Source organism: Schistocerca gregaria, chromosome 2 (assembly GCF_023897955.1).
Source record: "Schistocerca gregaria isolate iqSchGreg1 chromosome 2, iqSchGreg1.2, whole genome shotgun sequence".
Taxonomy (NCBI): domain Eukaryota; kingdom Metazoa; phylum Arthropoda; class Insecta; order Orthoptera; family Acrididae; genus Schistocerca; species Schistocerca gregaria.
In genome coordinates this window covers 84,709,216-84,733,105 of record NC_064921.1, presented here as the reverse complement: position 1 = coordinate 84,733,105, position 23,890 = coordinate 84,709,216, and the positions used below count along the sequence as shown (strand labels likewise).

Here is a 23,890-nt window from a genome sequence, read left to right as displayed (position 1 = left end):
AAACGCCCAACCAGTGTGGAATATAGGAGATCGACTAAACCAGCCTTAGCTGGTGGACATAGGGACTGACAGACAACAGAAGACAATGACCAATCTATGCCTGGAGTGTGTGTTACACGACGACCGCAGTGAAATAATAGAACGGTTAAGACTGTTTCGTACATCAGCCAGCATCGGGAACATAGGTCACTCGTATGAAATTATATTAATAATTTCGAAGCTATGGGAAAACGTATCATCGAGTAAAAAAACAAAGTACAGAGAAGGTTTCACGAATTACATAAGCCAGCAAGCAAAACATCCCCATGTTTATAATAAAATATTCGGATGATTTGTGGCAGGCGGATCACACGAATGTCGTTGATATGAGACGGTATTCACGGGCGAAAAGAGGTATCAAATATATATTAATGGCTACAAGTACGTATTCCAAATTCGCATAGGGTCTACTTGTTAAAGCTAAGACTGGATGTGACATTGCACGAATTTTTGAACAGCTATAGTTGACAGGAACGAACTGATGCCCACATAATCTGCAAACAGATCATAATGGTGAATTCTAGAATTTTTATTTCAAGACCGTGATGGATCATTATGGAATACGACTGTACTCAGCGTTTTCACACTTGAAAACAATTCTGTGGAAGGTTTGAGCAGAACAGTAACAGTCACATACATCTAAGCAATTCAGTCTTCCTGTTTCATACAGACAGTTAGATATTCTCCCAGAAATAAGGAGTCAGTATAACTATACTCACTACTTAACGATAAAAATGGTTTCCATGACAATAAACTTAATACAGAGTGCAATCATAGTAAGATGTTGGATCGTCAAAATCAGAAATATTATGTAGCTGATTTCCTGTGTATTTCAAAATATAAAACAGCATTCGAAAAATCATGTATCTAGCTAACTTGTCAACGGCGATATTTACAGTTTCGGAAGTGCAACGTACGAATCCGAGAACTTCTACCTTAAAATATGATAATGAGCGTGAATTAGCCTTGCGTTTTTACACAGAAGGATTCATTATAAGCACTGAACCAGACTTGTATCTCAAAGAGTCTGTCATAAGACATAGAGGGACAAGGCTTTAGTAAAATGGCTTGGATTCCCTTCGTCGCACAACGGTTGGGTGAACGCTCGAGATTTGGTCTATGACAGGGTGCGCAAATGCCAAACAGTATATAATCATACCATGTGTGTTAGATTCCACACCATTATCAATTGAATTGCACCTCCTTGGATATAACTTCTGTGGGCCTGGAACTAAGTTGGAAAAGCAGTATTAACTTACTAGGCGACTTGTGCAAGGAGCATTAAGTAGTGTACACTGCACATAAAGGCTTGGGGGAGTGACAGACTGTAGACAGAATTTTAACTGTTAAAGATAAGGAAATACGTTGAAGAAGAGAATGATATTGGTGTAGATCAGTGTATTGCTCCATTCACAGTTGATAAGACAATGTGTGCGAAACTTAAAATGGATGCTGGAATGAAATTGAGTCACATAATGCATGCAGCCCAAGGTACACTAAAGAAGAGAAAGCTGTGAAACATACCAATTAAGCAGCTGTGTCCTTAGCAAAAGCTTCATGGAGCACCAGGATGATGTAAGAAGAAGAAGAAGTTGTGTTAAAACACCTACAACTTTACAAACAGTCTAGATGTCTGGTGGAATCATACCTTTTCAGATACCAGTGTTTGTAGGATTGTCTGCGGCGCTCGCTGCTGAAAGGAGCTGCTGCCATAGCTCGCAATGTGAAGAACGCAACAAGCACAGAAAAGCAGATGAAGGAAGGGAAGAGAGGTAATAACGCCACCAAATTTATCGAAATTGGGAGATGACTATATAAAAAACTATACAGGAAAGGTTATGGAGTTATTATTTAAAAGAAAAAAGCTACTAGTTACACTATCAGACAGCTTGCTAACTGATACAGATCTGCTGAAATTAGTCAAAAAATTATACATTTCGTAGCGCATTTATGGTTAATACAATGACACAAAGTTTGTAGAAATCTAAAATAGAGTGCGGGATCGTAAATTTAGATGGTGTTGGTGGATCTGGAACCCACTGCGTTGCAAATGTTGAGAAGAAGATTCGAAACGTTACATAGTACTTTGACTCGTATGGTGATTTACAACCACCAGAGGTATTACAGAACTACTTCGCCGGCAACCACATGTTCTACAATCCTCAGCGCTTCCAAGACTTTGGTTCACATCTTTGTGGTTACCTGACAAACGCATAAAAATAATTGGTACACTCATCGCTATGTTGTTGTTGTGGTCTTCAGTCCTGAGACTGGTTTGATACAGCTCTCCATGCTAATCTATTCTGTGCAAGCTTCTTCATCTCCCAGTACTTACTACAACTTACATCCTTCTGAATCTGCTTAGTGTATTCATCTATTGGTCTCCCTCTACGATTTTTACTCTCCACGCTGCCCCCCAATGCTAAATTGTGATCCCTTGATGCCTCAGAACATGTCCTACCAACCGATCCCTTCTTCTTATCAAGTTGTGCCACAAACTCCTCTTCTCCCCAATTCTATTCAATACCTCAATTAGTTTGTGATCTACCGATCTAATCTTCAGCATTCTTCTGTAGCACCACATTTTGAAAACTTCTATTCTCTTCTTATCCAAACTATTTATCGTCCATGTTTCACTTCCATACATGGCTACACTCCCTACAAATACTTTCAGAAACGACTTCCTGACACTTAAATCTATACTCGATGTTAACAAATTTCTCTTCTGGAGAAACGCTTTCCTTGCCATTGCCAGTCTACATTTTATATCCTGTCTACTTCGAACATCATCAGTTATTTTGCTCCCCAAATAGCAAAACTCCTTTACTACTTTAAGTGTCTCATTTCCTAACCAAATTCCCTCAGCATCACTATACTAGTCGTAATTTAGATTAGGTGTTGTACACTCTGACTGTTAAGGGGCGACCATCAGTATTAAATATGAATTACTTTCCGTCTACATATTTAAGCAGTGGTGAACGGAATATTGCACTGACTGGACTGGAAACACGCAAAAGCATACGATACTGCAGTACAGTGTTATTCTGAAGTACGCTGCAACGCAAAAATGGAAATGAGCGTCAGGCGTCATTGGCTGTGAAGACCCTTATGGCGCAGGTCCGGTCGCCTTGATGCAGGTCTTATTGCATTCGAAGCCACATTGAGCGACCTGCGCGCCGGATGGGGATGAAGTGATGATGAAGACAACACAACACCCAGTCCCTGAGTACTAGGAGGGGAATCCAACCCGGACCCGTAGGACGGGAATCCGTCACGCTGACCACTCAGCTATCGGAGCGGACGTTTCTTCGGACATGCATGCTGGATTGAGTCGGATAACCTCTTGGTATGGCAACTGCTCACGATAAGTATGAAATCCGGCTTTGGGTCCCGGTGCCACACAAATTTTCATTCTCATCATTCCATTATACAGCTGATGGTTGTCCATTTTCGCAGCTGCGAATACATTTAATGTACTTCATAACGGCTGTAGTTGCCACAGTGCCTGTTCCTTTTGACGTCCATGCATGTGTGAAGAAACATTGCATTGTAGTTCAGAATGACACAGGCGCTGCAGTATCGTATTTATCCACCGACACTTGGAATTAAAACGTCTCCCCGTAGGGGAATACACATAAAGGATGCAAGACTGCTGGTTTGTAAACACTTGGTTGACGACATATGAAAGTTTGGTTCTCGTCGTGACTCGTGCTCGTACAGCTTAATGTTAAATGCTAAGGCAAGCAGCTTATCTGTGTTCAAGTACCGGTCCAACGTAAATTTTCGTTGTCGTAATTTCATTATGCAGCTGATGGTCGTCCATATTCGTAATTGTGAATGTATTTCGTATATGACAGCACTCCTAATATCAGCAAGAGTGACAATAAACTACATTTTGTAGGCACGTACGATATTGACGATCTAAATACTTTTATCAAGCGGTCTGTAAAGGGATTTGAGCTATGACTAAACTTTAATACGTTTAAAGTTTTCAGTCGCGTTTTGGAGAAGATTTACGATAAAATTTACGTGTCGGAACCAGCAGTACGATTTGCGCTGAGTGTAATATGGCAACGAATTCATATCTCAACTGGAGACTGATTCCCACAATTTACGGATTTCTTCCTACAGAGGGTCCAGGATATAAAATGATTGAAGTGCCAGCTATCCCCATATGTCTGCAAATGACTGCAGAGACATTACATAATCTCGAGATGAATACTATTCGACGAGGATGGGAATTAGTTGGCTTTCCAGGTGAGGAAATCGTGGTGTATGTCCACATGAAATAAACGTCATCATGGGTGTGAGATATAAAAACACACCAAGCAACTGTCTTTGCTGGCACTGGAGAATTACAGGTTTTCCTAACTGAAATCACGCAGTGGCATCTTCACTCGATTTGACGCTGCCATTTCAGAATGATGAGCGAATCATTCGACGCGAATATGTCACTCACAAGCCGTCTGCTTCAGCTGCGTTTAATAATAATGACGAGATACACTTTCTACCAGCACACTTTAACCATTCGAAGCAATTGTTTCCTATAGCTAGAACGAAGTTTTTTGAAGAAGTGTGGAACACCTACAGCATCATCTCAGCTTATGCGAAATGTATTCTCATACATTTCCTCAGAAGATACATTACAGACTCAATGGTGTGAAAGTCTAGTTCAGCAAGAATGTTGGTATTGCTTCGACTCTTAAGACATACGTCTCCGCATCGAACTTGAATAGTTTAATGAATGCAGAATGGTTCATATATGGATCGATCAACATCTGCTTTAGTGTCTGCAACCCGTCGGAGATGGTTATGGGCTTCTTCAACGATATGAAGGAAGTTGTTATGTATTTGAAGCAGGAGCGCACGTTCTACGACGATCTCCAGTGGACAATAATCCATACGTGCAGGCAACACAGAATAATCCTGAACATTATAAAATTGAGCTGGATAAACATTTTTCTGTTTCAGATGAAAAGTGGTTGAAATTTATTTAAGTGCTGAATTCGGATATTACACTCCTACTAAATTTCTGCTCATGGCTGATATACAAATACATATTTCTGCTGACAACATGCAAACACGTGTGGTCCATTAAAATGACTGTACAACTAGAAACACCATGCTACCTATCGCACTGCGAATAAACAGAAGAGGAAATATAAAAGAGGATATGAGTTTGTTCAACAACTGTAAACGAATCAACGCAGAATATTTTCCATATGACAAGAATTTGCAGGTTGACTGGGGTAAATAACATGCACAGTCTACTATATGACATGTATTCGAGGTTTCGTTCTTCTTACTATGAGGAAGATGAATCTGGAAGTATGGTCAACCAACAGAGTTGTAGGACTTGGCACAGTTGTCGTGATACACTGCTCTAAACAAAATGATGGTATTAAAATGGTCCCACTGGCATTCGAATGGAATTTCAGTCATCAGAAAATTTCCCACAAGATACTGCTGCGTTTGCGTTATTAGTGCATGTTTCCTGTTCAGTTACTCATCTGGGGTTGTACAGCGAGCCCTATAAAGGTACATATGTATCACAGGCATGTCATTTCACGATGAATCCCCAGTGGACGAACGTTGTTGTTGATGTGCAAGGCTTCCTCAAAAAGTGTGGGCACTTCGTACAATGATGTAAAGGGTGGAGAAAATAGAAGTCGTCCTAAGAACAGAGATCCAGGGTAGAAGGAAACACAGCAGAAGAAGGGAAATATAGTACTACCCTAACTGTAGAAGATGTTAAAAGTGACCACCATTCAACCCTCGGCACTCTTGGGCCCTAGTCAGCAAGTTGCTGGATGCAGATCGAAGCCGAACTACTAGAATTGCTGCAGTCTTATCCGAAATGTTCTGCTGCGTTCTTGAACACCCTGAGGAATGCCACAAAGGTTCAAAATGTCGGAAATGAAACCCGCCGAAGTCATCATCTGATGAAAGAAGATGGGACTGGTGATGCGGTGTGCAGACGCTCCACGCCAATCCCCAACCTTCTCATTACACAATGGTGTTTCGCGGAAGTTATGTGGCTTCTCCGCTGACCAGAACCTGTGATTCTGTGAGTTGACATAACCACTCAGGTGAAATCAGGCTTCATCAGGCGTGTAAAGAACAGATCGATTTCCAGGCCATTCATTGTTATTCAGTGAACAGGCACTCACAAAACTGGTGGCGATGAGGAACATTTGCCGGTATTAGTGAACGAACAACAAGCATTCCGTAGGGATGCTTCGGCTGGTCCCATTGGAATATCTGTCCACATGATCGACGTGATATGCTGGTCCCTTGCGACAGACATTGGGTTGATTTGGTAGAACTCTGAAGTATTTCCTGGTGAATTGCAGCCATGTTTTATGGTGTACGGGCAGGTTTCGGAATGTTTTTTGAGTTTCCACAACGAACATCCGCTCCTCCACTGATAGTACCATCGTCCCCATTGCACTGCTCCACTGACACAGCCCATACTACGCTCGGAACATGTGTGGAGTACATGGCGGGCGTACACTTGGTGTGTGAGTCACGTCACGAGGTGTTGTATGCATACTTTCACGTTCCAGTCATGTCCATTCGTCCGAGTTACTTTAATGTGCCTCACCCTATGGCTTTCCTTGCATTTACAGACACAAAATGGGTTTTACCAAGATTCCACGCAACTGCCACTTCACCCCCAACTGTTCAGAACAACGAAATGTGCCAAGACTCGGACGAACGTGGCGTGGCTGACTCGATAATATGATAGCAAAAGCTGGGACGAAACATAAATGAACTACAAGGACTTGTTGACATCATTCTGAAACTTTGCTCTCAGAGACAGCATTGTGTATGTTAAAGGTCGTGAGAAGGTAATCCGGATGCGTCAAATTTTCAAGAATGGTGCTATCAGGAATTTCGAATCGTTCAAATGTCCAGCAGTTCGATATCTCCAGTAACTGTATGGTGGTGGAGAAAGAAAAAGTTTTATACGTGTTTCAGATAATTTGCAAATGCTATTACAGTAGTTGAGCGATAAATAAAATCTTGTCTTTAAAAATTCTTGTGTTTATTTCAATAACGATCTCATTTTTAATCAGGTACGTTGTTTTTTTTTTTTTAAAAAAAAAAAGACATTTATGCTCTTCTTCAAGAGTTGGAGAAACGATTCTAGAAGGCTTTGCAACAGGTCTCTCAAAATGTAGCCCGTCAGCAGTTGCTTTTAGCCAACATATTCCATTATTCCATTTGATGCGGCTCTGAATACAACATAATACCAGACGTTCTCTCGAGGAATGAACCAGTTTCTGCTGCTACTGCTTCATCTCCATGGCCAGTAAGTAATGACACTAGTAGTACCGCGTGAAAGAAGTATGTATCTACACACTGGGAACTGTCGCTGTTTGTTATGGGAAAACGATGTTTCTGCCAAGAGTCATGCAGCACTGCGTAAGAAGGGATAAGAAGAAGAATTCTGGGACTAAAATTCCTTATCAGCGCCCACCATATCGCTGAAGGAGCTTAAATATACTCCTGGGGAGGGCGTCCCCAGCCTTATTCTCTCTCTGAACCAGCAATGAAACGTTCAAGCACTAATCGTGATTGGGATGGTGAAGGATGCAGTAAGTATTCATGCGCGTTGGCTGACAATGATGACGCCACACTGTTGTCACTATTTACAAACCATTTGATGATGTCGTTCATCTTGAATAACTTGACAGAGGGTAAAGAAAGTAAGTATACATTATTTATGTAGTAAAGCACTATCCAGGTTGTGCCACATACCTCCACCTCCAACACAACACCCATGCTAGGTGCGCTTCTGAGGGCTGGCACACTTGTTTGAAGATGGGCTACTAGAGGCGTATTTCGCTAATGAACATAGCGATCTTTTTATGCGTATGTACCTGGAAATTATTATTAATAATGACAGTATGCTGTGTTTTTATTATTTCTGAATCATTACATATTTACCAGTTTCGCATTGGGTGGTGGTCTTACGACGACTACACCACAGCCTGGACGCTCTCACTGGTGGCCATCTCCATCACCACAGCCTGGGCTATCAAATTGGCCTCAATCAGCAAAACCACCACTACCACCATATTGTACTGCTGCTGCAACACCACCCTCTCTGAGGCACAATCCTACTCGCTGGTCAACGCTTCCATTGCTACAGTTCAGGCCGTTAAATTGGCAATGACGACCACCTCGCACTGCCACCATAGCACCACTCTCTCTGTGGTCTGGGCCTTTAAATTGGTGACTGCCTCCAATGCCACAGACCAAGCTGTCTAAGTGCTGACCACCAGCCCATGCTGATGTAGCAACACTACTGTTGCAGCCTTGACTGTGGAACCGGCTTACGTCCACAAGAGACTGGTGCGGCGTCCAACACTCACCATGCTTTCTATGCAGTAACAGTAACACTTCAACCCCAGCCCAGCCCGTTAATAAGGACTGTTAGCTAAGTCCCACACTTCCTTTAACTGTCTCGGTGACTGTTGGCACTTTTAATAATGAGACCGTGATGCCCACCTGGGTACCGTCACTACAGGCTAAACGGACCCAAACACTTCCCTTAATGCATGTTGCATGTTTGCCCATGCGGGAAAGGGAACTTCATAAAATCGTTAGAAGCCTATAGTATTCTACTATTAAGTGTGGTGTGGCTGTAAGCTGTGAAAATCCCCCTCCCCACTCACCCAGCCACCCACCAAAACGAAATAGTAGCGTCATTAGTCTTGGAGAGAGCTAGGCATTGTTGACATTTCGGTAGAAAATGGTGTGTATCATGGGGTGATTCAATTGCAGATTGTTTGAGCAATGTTACCAGGGTCAGTTGTCTAACATGCAGAAAAGACAGTCTGGTAAGGCACTCAGTCGTGTGTAAGGTGTCAGGCAAATCCAACACCTTCCATGATAACCCTGACATGACAATCAAATCCAGTAGTATGTCACATAGCTCCGAACGAATCTTGACATTAAATTAACCAAGGTAATACGAGTAACGAGTGAGCAAATGGAATACCACAGACTAACACAAGAATGCCTAAATGCATGTCGTACCTTCCCACCGTGAGACCGACGCAGTTCCGAGGGGAGAAACGAGAACAGAAGCCGAGAGCAGAACCATGTTAAGCTAGAAGGCCCTGCGATAAGGGACGGATTGGACACCCACGTCACCAGCTAACCACCAGGGCCACACCACCCACAGGTTTTAGCGTGAGACATTTTCGCGTCTCTGTTACGTCAAGGACCACCCCCCAGCCCAAGTTAAAAGCTAGAGCCCTCCAGAAAAACAGTATAGATCTTACGATAACACAAAAAGGGCCACTACCAACCGCAAGTTTTAGCGTGAGACTTTTCCGCGTGTCTGTTACATTAGGACCACCACCAGCCCATGTTAAAAGATAGAGCCATCCAGAAGAACAGTATAGATCTTACGATAACGCTGAAAGGACCACACCAGCTGCAGGTTTTAGTGTGAGACTTTTTCGCGTCTCTGTTACGTTGCAGACTATAAAAACATTGCCCCATCACGAAAAGTATAATGTTTCTCATTGGATATACAGAATTTTTGTAGGCGGATCTTAAGGTTAACATTGAGACCCTGATTGGTCAGATGAAAACACAGCCAGATAGTTTTTTTTTAAACCAACTTCGGTAAATTGTAGTAAGAAGTTAGGTGAGAGTTAGTTCCGAGACGGCGAGCTGGATGGCTGCTGCGCCGGCCGCTGCCGCCCTGACGCTGCCTAAACACCGACAAGGTAATGAAAGCACGCGATGCCGCATTTTTGAGCGCATAAGGCTTCACTCAGAACTGCAGAAGACTCATCTGTTACACCCCCTTTTTGCGTAGTACTAGTGTCGATCGTTAATTAAAACTCATGGTGTTCACATTTGCCACTGGAAGTGCAGATCTGAAACGCGATGATTTTTCTATTTTATAGTTATTGAGAAGCCACATCAGCCACTGTAATTTACGACAGGTTAGATAAGTAATTAAAGATAATTGAGGGTCACTGTAGACCATTTTGATAGTTTTCTCTTTTGTGAAACTTAATTTAAACCTAGTTATAGATGTGATATGGCATAGGTCAACCTTCGATCGATTGTAGAACTTGGAAACCCATTTAGGGAATATTCGTTCACATTTTTGTTGAACGCAGTTGGTTTTTACCATCCTGTATTAAAACATTTCCTTTCATCAATAGTGCAATTTATAAACGATGTTTTGTGAGTAGAATAAAATTTCCAATGGTAAACTTAACTGCTTTTTCGATGTTATTTTACTAGCTAACTAAAAATAATAAAGCCTTGAACCCTTTCCACGAAATTTAGTTAGCATTAAGATTCTTTTACAGAGAGTGCAGTGGAGCTGACGCTGAGATCGTTCAGTATTTGGTTATATCATCGCTAGTCTCACTGAACTCTTCTGAATTCTACATGTCATGTGTGGTCTGGCGTCTCCTTGCCAGCACCAGGTGCCAGGTTAAAACTAGCCAATTCCCTAAAAAACACGCTCAGAGAGTCGTTGCGCGAAAGTGGTAGGGAGACACGATATAGAACAAACAGAAACCACCATGAATGTTTAGACATGTACTCCGCCTTGATGTGCACTCATGTGCCTAGGATCCAGTAGATGGGAAGTGGGGGTCTAGGTTCAATTGTCTGCTGAAAGATAAAGCTGCTAATGTCTAAAATGCTCCTTAGAGAGATATATTTTACTTCACATTGTCACTTCTCATTTTTGACAAAAATTATGAGCAGAATTCAGAGTGTTGTACTAAGTACAAAATGAATGTCTGCAGGCATTATAACTTCAACAGTAAATAGTTCCATGTTAAAATCTAGGACCTACCAAAATGTGAGAGGCAGATTCCCAAGTATTCTGTGCATGTTTATGGGCTGGTTGAAGTAAGGCCAGAAAAAAATATGCAATCTGTGCAAAATAAGAATAAGGATATAAAGCATAAAGTAGCTGCACCTCTGTAGTGGACAAACAGTTACACCTCCTTTCTACCAAATTTTTAGGACATCAATCGGACATACCATTTTTTTGGCGATACCTCAACTTGTTTGCTTCAACCTGCATTGGTTCATTGGTCATACCAGGAACCAATGGATGTGGAAATGCTAAGTGAGTCAGACAAGAGCTTAAAGCTTAAGAGGCCCACAAGAAGGAGCGATGATGCCCCTTTGTAGTTTATGGTGTCTTCAAGTGTCTTCTTACTCCTGTGGCACATCGTAAAGGTAATCCCACTACCTCTCATAAAACCTTCATTGAATAACACACACCAAATGGGGCTGCATTTCAAGTTATGTGTACATACATTTGAATCTCTCTCGTTTCAGGTCATACATATGGGATAATCCTGCGAGATGGCTGCTCACTGAGCTCAAAAAGCTCGTATGGGAAGTTGATTGCTGTTATAGCGACAACGATCACATGGCCAGCTCTTGAGAGAATGAGGAATTGCACAAGTAACCTGTTGACTGTCATATCTGTGAACTGCCATTGGATTAAGATGCAGAAACTCCTCACAGAGGTCACCATCAACTAACAGGGGAGTTCTGTAATGTATCTCACAATGCTTGCAACTTGAAATACCAGTTACCATGACACATACTCATTTTCTTTCACAGTTTCAGTGTGTATGATGCTCGATTTCTTGTTGAGCACATGGGTGATTTCGGCTTAAGAGAAGACAAACTCACTGTCATACCTAACGCTGTTGAATGATATATTTCACTCCCCAAGTGGATCACATCTAAAACTGGAGTCCGCTCCCTGGATGCTCTTCAGTTCATGTCTGCATCTATTCAGAAACGTTCTGAGACGATACGTCCAGATAAATGTGTATCACTAGAGCAGCATATCCCGCTGATGCAAAGTTTCACCTTGTGGCTACGAAGGGGTCTTTCCTTGTGAATAACATAGATTCGAGGAAGAGTCTGAGTGAAAACCCATTGTCCAACATGTTGCATTCTCTAGTGGCACTGCAGGTACTGAGATAATGAATGCAGAGTTTGTGCATTTGGTGAATGTATGGCAGGAGTTCAGTATAAATAACTGAGGGGAGTATGCAAGATTATATCTGATCGCCAATGTACAACTGCCCATGCACATTTTTGAGAAGTTCTAGAATGTATGCTTGGAAATGTGCTCTCTGAATCCTACGTTTTATTACACAGTACCAGGGATTTTCTGGGATGCAATTTTACAACAGATATATGTCAACATCAACCTTATGACTGATGTTGATACACTCCCACTGTAACACGTGAAATTTATGGGGAGCTTTGCCAGTGGATGCACTGGCATCGTAAGACGAGCAACCTCCAAATGAGTGAGGAGGAATACAGGCTGTCTAATGATGATTGGACTTATATCCTCTATGTGGATGTAAATAACTTAATATGGGCATGCCAAGCAACAATCCCTGCCAATTGGAAGGTTATAATAACTATATGATGACTATGGACTCATGCAATTGGAGAAAGAGATTTATGGTGTGCTGTTAAATCTGACAGGATGTGTCATGGAGGCAGACCTTGAATATTCCAGGATTTTCATGATGTGCCCAGCATAATGTCAATTTGTTTAGAGCACCTAGCCCTGTGTAATGGTTCCATTCCCGAGCTGAATAGGACTCTGGCTAACAAGAAGAGGAACATCATTCAACTGAAACCTTCAGCAGTGGCTCGGATTTTGAATCAAACTTGTCAGAATCGCCTGTACCATTTTTTTAACCATAGTCCCTGGTTGGAAGAGTGTATTAATTTAAATACAGAAAGAAGTGCGATTTAAAAAAAAGATTTTTTTAAAAATTAATGAACAAGCAGATGGTTCGGAAAACTATGGAAAATTTAAGAACTTACTGCGATATTTGCCTGCTTTATTCATGGAATAGGCATTATGGTTCACAATATTATTACACCTGGACAAATTTTAAGTAGGGCACAATCTGCAATGAACAACTTGTCCCTCTGGAAATGGCTAAGGTTTTGGCGTGGTTTACGAAGCCTATCCATGTCGCTTGTGTTTATTGGACCTCTCCAAACTCCACATGTACCGGTTTCATTACAAATTCGCTAAGCAGTACTTTGCCAACCCAAAGTTACTTTATATGGATGCAGACAGTTTCATCTAATGAGTGTATGGATGTGACTCATATGAAGTAATTAGTTGTCATCCTAAAGAAAGTCGATATGTCTGAATACATGGCTAATAAACCTTATGGTAAAACACCCTAAAATAATAAGGTTGTCGGTCTGATGAAAGGCAGGGCAAATGGTTTGCAGATTGAGGAGTTTGTGGGACGCTAACGTAAGATGAAGACATACGACACAGATACTGGCACCACCCAAATGTGGGATAAGGGTGTAGAGCATGTGGCTACAATATCACTAATGACCTAGGACTGCAAGTTGTGCATGCTAGATGGTGATGATGGTGTTCCACCTACATCCCCATATATGGAGTGTCAAGTCCTTTGGCTGCTTGCATGTGGTACACCCTACACATCAAATGACAGTCAGATTGTTAGGTCATGACTACAAGTGATTCATGTGTGGTGATCAGATTAGATCTCTACCATTCTCACATTATTCACATGAATCTGATAGAAGGCATGTGTGTATGTGTGTGTGTGTGTGTGTGTGTGTGTGTGTGTGTGTGTGTGTGTGTGTGTGTGTGTGTGTGTGAGTGTGTGTGTGAATGAGCTATTTATTGCTTTTTGTTAGTAGATGGACATATTTGTGTCAGTGTAAAAGGAATGGTAACAAGAATGACTTGTCATAGATTTATGTTCATGTGTGCATATGTGAACGTGTATATACTTTTTATCTGCACTCTGTGTGTGTGTGTGTGTGTGAGTGTGTGTGTGTGTGTGTGTGCATATGTCCATGCATGCACCTTTGTGTGCTATTCTTTTACTTATTGCTGTATATATGTATAAGGGCAACAAGTGAAGAAACAGCACTAACATGCACACAGAGATCCTCCTCTGCCCCTGTTAGTAAGCAGTAATTTCATATGTGTCTCTGCATAGATGTTGTACAGAAAATTACTGCGCTCACCCAGAAAATTTTATTTGTATATATGAAAAATTTAAAATAAAAGTGTTTGTATTTTCCAAAAAAGTTGTTCTTATTGCGAATATAAAAAACAGGTAAACATTAAAATTATGTGTTCTTTCCAAATATTGTTAAAATTTCTTTATTATGATGAAATGCTGTAAATATGAAGAAATAGTTAATGAAACTATGTGTTTTGTGTAAAATACACCTTCTAAGCCTATACGTTTTTTATTGATGATGGTGGTGGGTGTCATAACTCCTTTTTTTATCATAATTCTTTTTTAATTTTATAGATGTGCATATTTGGTTTGTATTGTATTTGATTCTATCATGGTAATTACATACTTTTGTATCTCATCACTATATTCAGTGTTCATAGAGTTGACAGTTATAGATTCATCTTTTATTGATTATAGTACAGCTCCAATACACATATTTATACATAGCTATAGCTGTTCTAACTTCACTTTGTTGATGTGTAAACAGGTAACACAGTCATGGAATGCCACTCTAATATTGCAGCACAGCCAGTCTGACGTTATAATTAATGGACAATACAGTTCTTACCCAGTTGAATCCTTCATGTATGTGATCGCACTATTAATTTTCAACTCAAGCATTGCTACAGAGATCCACTATTGCTTCTTCTCCTTTTAACATACCAACATTAATCAGTGTGGAAAAGCGGACTAAACTCGTCAATAATTTTTTCGTTATACATATTCAACCCTATCACAAAGGTAGTCTATTTCCATCCCTGTACAGCGTACTTTAGTACCACTTCACTGTGGATTCTCTTTATTGATGACAACTTCAAAGTCCCTATTTGGTACTGGACCCACATTCACACGCTTTGACTCTCGCTATTAAATTGTATGTATCAGTGAAGAGATGTGGCAGAATTCGGCTTGTAGTAGTAGTAGCAGTAGTAGTAGTAGTAGTAATAGCACTCGACAGCAGTTTCAGTGATGCTATTGGCAGGGGTCGATCGAATGCTGGCAGGTCTCAGCACTCAAATTGAGACTGCTGCTGGGACTGCTGCTGCTGAAATGGCAACAGGTCAGGGAGCTGAGCTGCTAAGGTTGCTGCTGCCTTGGTGGCTGTGTGGAGTCTTGGAGGTCTTAAACAATAATAATAGAATAAAGTAAGTATATGACCACTCATACTAACAGCACCAATAACAACAATAATGAGAAATTACTTACTTTTAAATGCGGTCTTATTATTTTTCCAAACTGCTTGCTGCTGTTGGATGTGTTTCATCATGAGGATTTTTGCTATTCGAACTACTGGAAATAAGTGGCGCTGCCTCTGCTCAGCCAGTTGGTGGTATGATCTGGCACTCTACGTGGAGCAAGCACAGGAGCACTAAGTGACATTGGGCGAAAGCATAATACTCCAGCATCATTAGACATAAGGCATTTGATGGAGAGGCGGGGTGGGGAGGGGACGGGGAGGGGGCGGGGAGGGGGCGGGGAGGGGGGAGGGAGTGACAGGTAAACGAGAAAGAGAGCAGTATTACAGATGAGCCCAATTACATAACAGCCCACTTACCAGTTGCTGTCATGGTTAACAGTCATGTCAAAAATTACATAAAATGCACCAGATTGCCTACTGTCTTACTATGTACACATGGTCCCGTTTCATTCTTAAAGCTATTACTATGTCGTACCTCAAATTTGTTTTTGGCGCACTTCTTGTCCTCTTTAAGGGCCTCCTTCAGTGTTTCTATGGTCGTTAGCGCTGATCTTAGCTGTATTTCATACTGGCTGTAAAAGAGAAAGAAAAACTACCGATATAAGTTAGAAGATGAATATTATCAAGTCAGTAACTTAGTGGACAAAGAAAAAAAATTTATAGTTTTTTACTTTCACATGCCATTGTGGCATGCCAATTTTCGACTCAGATTTATTATTCAACAATTCCTCCACAGAAATACTGCAAAGTATTTGCCAAACTAATTTTTAATATTAGAGAGAAAAACTGAAAGTAATTTATTCATTCTTCTGGAATTGACATGTTAGGTATATCGTGTTTGTTCCTGATGAGTGAAGCATACATTTTCGCAATTAGCAACGATAATGTTTCCGTGGTCTAGGGGTAGCGTCTTTGATTCATAATCAAAAAGTCTTCGGTCCCGGGTTCGCTCCCCGCCACTGCCTAAACTTTGATAAATAATCAGCATTGGCGGCCGAAGACTTCCAGAATAAGAAGTCAGCCTCATTCTGCCAACGGCCTTGTCAAAGAGGGCGGTGGAGCGGATAGAGATTTAGGGCACTCTCTTGTCCTAGGGGTGGGAAATTGCCCCTAAAGGCGAAGAATCAGCAATGATCAACGACATGAGGATGTAGAAGGCAATGTAAACCACTGCATTAGAGACACGTAACGTGTATCCACAGGAAATGCGGCCTGTAGTTGAAGAAGAGTCGTGATGATCTCTCCATTGGCAAAAGATTCCGGAATAGTCCCCCATTCGGATCTCCGGGAGTGGACTGCCAAGGGGGAGGTTACCATGAGAAAAAGATTGAATAATCAACGAAAGGATAACGTTCTACGAGTCGGGGCGTGGAATGTCAGAAGCTTGAACGTGGTAAGGAAACTAGAATATCTGGAAAGGGAAATGCAAAAGCTCAATCTAGATATAGTAGGGGTCAGTGAAGTGAAGTGGAAGGAAGACAACGATTTCTGGTCAGATGAGTATCGGGTAATATCAACAGCAGCAGAAAATGGTATAACAGGTGTAGGATTCGTTATGAATAGGAAGGTAGGGCAGAGGGTGTGTTACTGTGAACAGTTCAGTAACCGGGTTGTTCTAATCAGCAGACCAACACCGACAACGATAGTATACATGCCGACGTCGCAAGCTGAAGATGAACAGATAGAGAAAGTGTATGAGGATACTGAAAGGGTATTGCAGTATGTAAAGGGGGAAGAAAATCTAATAGTCATGGGCGAGTGGAATGCAGTTGTAGGGGTGGGAGTAGAAGAAAAGGTTACAGGAGAATATGGGCTTGGGACAAGGAATGAAAGAGGAGAAAGACTAATTGAGTTCTGTAACAAGTTTCACCTAGTAATAGCGAATACCCTGTTCAAGAATCACAAGAGGAGGAGGTATACTTGGAAAAGGCCGGGAGATATGGGAAGATTTCAATTAGATTACATCATGGTCAGACAGAGATTCCGAAATCAGATATTGGATTGTAAGGCGTACCCAGGAGCAGATATAGACACAGATCACAATATAGTAGTGATGAAGAGTAGGCTGAAGTTCAAGACATTAGTGAGGAGGAATCAATACGCAAAGAAGTGGGATACGGAAGTTCTAAGGAATGACGAGATACGTTTGAAGTTCTCTAACTCTATAGATACAGCAATAAGGAATAGCGCAGTAGACAGTACAGTTGAAGAGGAATGGACATATCTAAAAAGGGCCATCACAGAAGTTGGTAAGGAAAACATAGGTACAAAGAAGGTAGCTGCAAAGAAACCATGGGTAACAGAAGAAATAATTCAGTTGATTGATGAAAGGAGGAAGTACAAACATGTTCCGGGAAAATCAGGAATACAGAAACACAAGTCGCTGAGGAATGAAATAAATAGGAAGTACAGGGAAGCTAAGACGATATGGCTGCTGGAAAAATGTGAAAACATCGAAAAAGATATGATTGTCGGAAGGACAGACTCAGCATACAGGAAAGTCAAAACAACCTTTGGTGACATTAAAAGCAATGGTGGTAACATTAAGAGTGCAACGGGAATTCCACTGTTAAATGCAGAGGAGAGAGCAGATAGGTGGAAAGAATACATTGAAAGCCTCTATGAGGGTGAAGATTTGTCTGATGTGATAGAAGAAGAAACAGGAGTCGATTTAGAAGAGATAGGGGATCCAGTATTAGAATCGGAATTTAAAAGAGCTTTGGAGCGCTTACGGTCAAATAAGGCAGAAGGGATAGATAACATTCCATCAGAATTTCTAAAATCATTAGGGGAAATGGCAACAAAACGACTATTCACGTTGGTGTGTAGAATATAGGAGTCTGGCGACATACCATCTGACTTTCGGAAAAGCATCATCCACACAATTCCGAAGACGGAAAGAGCTGACAAGTGCGAGAATTATCGCACAGTCAGCTTAACAGCTCATGCATCGAAGCTGCTTACAAGAATAATATACAGAAGAATGGAAAAGAAAATTGAGAATGCGCTAGGTGACGATCAGTTTGGCTTTAGGAAAAGTAAAGGCACGAGAGAGGCAGTTCTGACGTTACGGCTATTAATGGAAGCAAGGCTAAAGAAAAATCAAGACACGTTCATAGGATTTGTCGATCTGGAAAAAGCGTTCGGCAGTATAAAATGGTGCAAGCTGTTCGAGATACTGAAAAAAGTAGGGGTAAGCTATACGGAGAGAAGGGTCATATACAATATGTACAACAACCAAGAGGGAATAATAAGAGTGTACGATCAAGAACGAAGTGCTCGTATTAAGAAGGGTGTAAGACAAGGCTGTAGCCTTTCGCCCCTACTCTTCAATCTGTACATCGAGGAAGCAATGATGGAAATAAAAGAAAGGTTCAGGAGTGGAATTAAAATACAAGGTGAAAGGATATCAATGATACGATTCGCTGATGACATTGCTATCCTGAGTGAAAGTGAAGAAGAATTAAATGATCTGCTGAACGGAATGAACAGTCTAATGAGTACACAGTATGGTTTGAGAGTAAATCGGAGAAAGACGAAGGTAATGAGAAGTAGTAGAAATGAGAAAAGCGAGAAACTTAACATCAGGATTGATGGTCACGAAGTCAATGAAGTTAAGGAATTCTGCTACCTAGGCAGTAAAATAACCAATGACGGACGGAGCAAGGATGACATCAAAAGCAGACTCGTTATGGCAAAAAAAGGCATTTCTGGCCAAGAGAAGTGTACTAATATCAAATACCGGCCTTAATTTGAGGAAGAAATTTCTGAGGATGTAAATCTGGAGTACATGTAGTGAAACATGGACTGTGGGAAAACTGGAACAGAAGAGAATCGAAGCATTTGAGATGTGGTGCTATAGACGAATGTTGAAAATTAGGTGGACTGATAAGGTAAGGAATGAGGAGGTTCTACGCAGAATCGGAGAGGAAAGGAATATGTGGAAAACACTGATAAGGACAAGGGACAGGATGATAGGACATCTGCTTAGACATGAGGGAATGACGTCCATGGTACTAGAGGGAGCTGTAGACGGCAAAAACTGTAGAGGAAGACAGAGATTGGAATACGTCAAGCAAATAATTGAGGACGTAGGTTGCAAGTGCTACTCTGAGATGAAGAGGTTGGCACAGAAAAGGAATTCGTGGCGGGCAGCATCAAACCAGTCAGTAGACTGATAACCAAAAAAAAAAAAAAAAAAAAATGCAGGACACCTCGGCATTGTCTGAGTTCAAAGGTTCAAATGTTTCAAATGACTCTCAGCACTATGGGACTTAACTGTTGTGGTCATTAGTGCCCTAGAACTAAGAACTACTTAAACCTAACTACTAACCTAAGGACAGCACACATCCATGCCCAAGGTAGGATTCGAACCTGCGACCGTTGCGGTCGCACGGTTCCAGACTGTAGCGCCTAGAACCGGTCGGTCACTCCGGCCGGCGAGTTCAAAGGTTCAATGAAAATAAGAGCTGATGTAAGACTAGCAAAGGAAGCACGTTCCGGATCCACATTTAGATTAAAGCTACATTTATGGATTTGCTGTTTGGTTTCTCGGTTATAAATAAAGAAAAATTCGTACCTCAAGAGGGCGAAATAGGCAATGAATTGTTTTATGAAAATATTTCTGTGTGAAAACATTTTTAAGTCAAATTTCTGAAAATTTCTATTTGGGTTCTGTATTAGAAATACAAGAGAACAAAAAGTAGAGTGGTCTTCATTGTAGTCGACAGCAAGTTCCGTGAGTGGGTCGAACAAATTTGTTCTCAAGCATGACACACTGTACGTACTGGCGACATGTACACTGCTGTGCAGGCATTTTCAGTGCAATACGGAACAAATCCGCCTCTATAGCAGAGTGGTCAACGAGACAGCTCCTCATGCTGAGGACCCGGGTTCGATTCCCGGCACTAACAGTAACTTTTCCCTTTGTGAGAGGACAGGACAAGTGTGCATTCAGCGTCGTGATGCCAGCTGAGGGAATAGGACTAGGGGCTCCAGGTCGAGATGACGACAACAGCCGGATTGCTGTGTGGTGACACCATGGTCTGCCATACCGCATATGATGCTGAATGACTGAGGACGACACGACGGTCGGTCGACCATCGCCTGGTCTTCAGGGTTAATCGCAGGTTTTCCTTTTTTATACAGAAACAAAGATAAATCAATTGGTCTATAAAGAGACAACGGGGACCAAAGATTCCTGATCCCAGAACACTCAGAAAATATCCCTGAACTGAGTCTGAAATTTCGCCTTGCTTTTGGGCCTCACTCTGTATACTGCAATCCTTTTAAGCACGCGTTTTCTGGCAGAGACAGCCATCAGTCTGTGGTGCTTGTGGTGTGCCCGTATATGTCAGGGCATAATAAAAAGCTTCATTTCTTTGAAATAACCTGACAAGTGAGCGTGGAATCTCATTTGCGTTACTCACAACTCTATATATTGTGGGTGGTAGAGGGAAGAATTCTCACGCTTTTGTTTAGATTAGACTTTTAATTTCACAGCTTCTACAGGAGCTGTCTGCGGAAGGCTGATGAATAATCTTACATGTAACACTGAAAATCGATTCCTGAAATTTTACAAGTAGTTTTTCGCGAGAAATCAACCCTTTTTTCCCTCAGGAGAAAAGGAAACGAGACCTCTCACTTTTCCGGCAATTTTACACTCCTATCAACGTCAGACTGCCTTTTCAAATGCAGGACTACAGAAAAGACACATTGATTAAACGGATTGAGGACATTAGCCTGAATTTAAAATCATAGTGCTCGTGATATAAAAATGATAAAAATTCCAACAGTGTACATTTCAGGTGAACACGTGGTGATAGCCACAGTCTGCGACACATCAACTCTATGTGTCAACACTGGATTCATTGTTGTGTGTGGAAAGTAATGTTAGTAGGCTTGGAGTCTGTCTTACTCTATGCAGCTTAAATACGGATGCCTAGTAGCATTTGAAATCGCGAGTTAAAATACTGTATTGTGCAAGTGATCCTGCATACTACATTTCCCAAACAGTTACGGCACCATCTATTTTCAGGGGTGTCAAGATATTGTGGCTGTCACATGTTGTTGTTGTTGTTGTGGTCTTTAGTCCAGAGACTGGTTTGATGCAGCTCTCCATGCTGCTCTATCCTGTGCAAGCTTCTTCATCTCCCAGTACGTACTGCAACCTACATCCATCTGAATCTGCTAAGCCTATTCATCTTTTGGTCTCCCTCTACGATTTTTACCCTCCACGCTACCCTCCAAAACTAAATTGGTGATCCCTTGATGCCTCAGAATATACCCTACCAACCTATCCCTTATTCTAGTCAAGCTGTGCCACAAATTTCTCTTCTCTCCAATCCTATACAATACCTCCTCATTAGTTATGTGATCTACCCATCTAATCTTGAGAATTCTTCTGTCGCACCACATTACAAAAGCTTCTATTCTCTTCTTGTCCGAAGTATTTATTGTCTATGTTTCAGTCCGATACATGGCTACACTCCATACAAACACTTTCAGAAACGACTTCCTGACATTTAAATCTATACTCGATGTTAACAAATTTCTCTTCTTCAGTAACGTCTAGTGTATTGCAAATGTCATTACGATAAACACTGGTTACAGATTGAAGTTCCAGTGGTGTATCTAAATAGTGCTTTCATCCTCTATGGTGAGACTAAGCAAAGTCTGTGATCTCGAACAGAAACTTCTCTTACTCTTCATCTGAAGTCCCTGACAGGGAGCACACGAATTTTCGAAAAATAGCAAATGTTTATTTTGTGAAAGGTGGGCAGTCAACGCCAGGCAGCTACAGAATAAATGTACGGCGTCCTCGTCAGTTTCTACGTTCAGAAGAGGGTGAGGAAAGAGAAACGGTTGTTGTAATAATATGCAACTGACATGTCATATTTCCAAGGATATCGAATCGCCACAGGTATTTTGTTTTCATTCCTTCTGACCGATGACGATTATACGAAAGTACATTATCCCTATCGTTTCACATCTATTTACACCAAATAATTATACAACTCTATTCTCTTTATTTCTACTCCTGACGATGAAACTCTTCGTCCGTCAGTCTGTAGAAGCTACAGAATCGAAACAGGTACGGTGAACATCCTCACGGAATTAAAGGATCAGAATATCGACAGAGCATTACAGGACAGCAGGTACTGCGTGGAGTATGCTTCTATCGAGATGCTACCGGTGAAAATTTAGCTATGAAACACCACCATTTAGCGTTAAATGAATCTTATTACGAAACATTAAAACTAGAGGTCAATCTGTTCGAAGATCATTACACTCCACCATAACTTCATTCGCTCGAGCTTCTCAGACTACAACAAAAAACATATAAGATTTCCTCCTTAAATATAGAGGGCAGAAAACTGTATTACAGTTAGGTACTTACATGCCTCGCTTTCGTGCATGTTTTGAGTCTATAACTTTGTCTATTTTCTCTCGCAGTTGCTCTTGTCGCCTCTTCTCATCATTCAAATTCATTCGCATCGTGTATACTGAAAAAGTAAAAAGCGTAAATGACTTTACGTAAGCAGAATGTTTTTGTCACGTTTCAATTTTGCTGCTTATTTTGGTATAAAGAGATGCACGCAACTGCACAGAAAAAAATAATATTCATGCCTATCAAAACATCAGAATACTTAATGATAATTGCCAAAATTTATTGTCAACATTTTAAAGTATATTTCAGTAAAATTCAGTAATGTTTAAGTTAAATAGTTCAGCATTAAATACATTAGATGACTTGAGGATAGTGTTACTTAGCATAACTGTCCCAAAAATTTTATACTGTAACGGTAAACGCACACATCACAAACATCGTGGGAAAGCTGGATGCTATTACGATAGCAAATAAACGAAGGAAGAACATTTTCTGTATTAAAACACTTAAAAAAACAATCTGAAAATTTGCTTGCATCTGATTTTGTTTTCATCCTGAAAAAATATGCACTGGCTTCAGTTCACACAAACTGTTTCTTCTCCTTCACATCTTTCTTCCTTTTCCATAGCCTACAATTTGATGAGTGGTTTGATGTTTACTGGATTTCTTTTTGTGGAGTTATAGTTTCCCTACAACAAAAAACTAGCTTTACATGAAATTCTCGCTGTTAGGTAATAACTAATGCTATACTTCTCGTCACCTGTACGTTATCTCCTCTACTGTGCAACGCTCGCAACTGCGCCATTGCCAAAGTTTAGTTCGACTACAATGCTGTATTCAACAGCTTTTGTTTCGGGTACGAGCTACGCGTTTCTAGCCAAGAATTTATAAATTCTTCTTCATAAACAGTGTTAATATTTTTAAACTGTGTGCATTATAAAGGAGTACAAGAACCGGACAAGCAATAAGCATCAACTCACAGAAAGTTTATAGTCAGAGGAACGCAACATCCCTGGAGACACTGTGTTGAAATTTGATCATTGTTACTGATCTTACTGTTTTAGTTGGGGCCTTCAGCAACCTTCAGGCACTATTAGTGAAATGATGCAGGAAGTAAATTATATGGTAAAGTAAGTATTGGCTATCAGAACAACACTAATAAAAAATGAAATCCCAAACATATACGTGTCTCTCATGCGA

The 23,890-nt window shown here is 41.0% G+C and overlaps 1 protein-coding gene across 4 annotated transcripts in view; it reads right to left on the bottom strand.

Annotated features, from left to right (window-relative positions):
- The window catches only part of LOC126336362 (chromosome partition protein Smc-like), a 69,251-nt gene that overhangs the window by 20,975 nt on the left and 24,386 nt on the right, over positions 1-23,890 (bottom strand). For 2 of the 4 annotated variants that reach the window (XM_049999960.1, XM_049999959.1), the window contains exons 3-4: positions 22,700-22,805; positions 15,776-15,872 (exon numbers count right to left, since the gene is read on the bottom strand). In XM_049999960.1, coding sequence (XP_049855917.1) covers positions 15,776-15,872; positions 22,700-22,805 — 203 coding nt within the window. Of the gene's footprint in view, positions 1-14,380; positions 15,224-15,308; positions 15,448-15,775; positions 15,873-22,699; positions 22,806-23,890 lie in introns of those variants that run through there. The other 2 variants (XM_049999957.1, XM_049999958.1) reach the window with 2 other exon arrangements.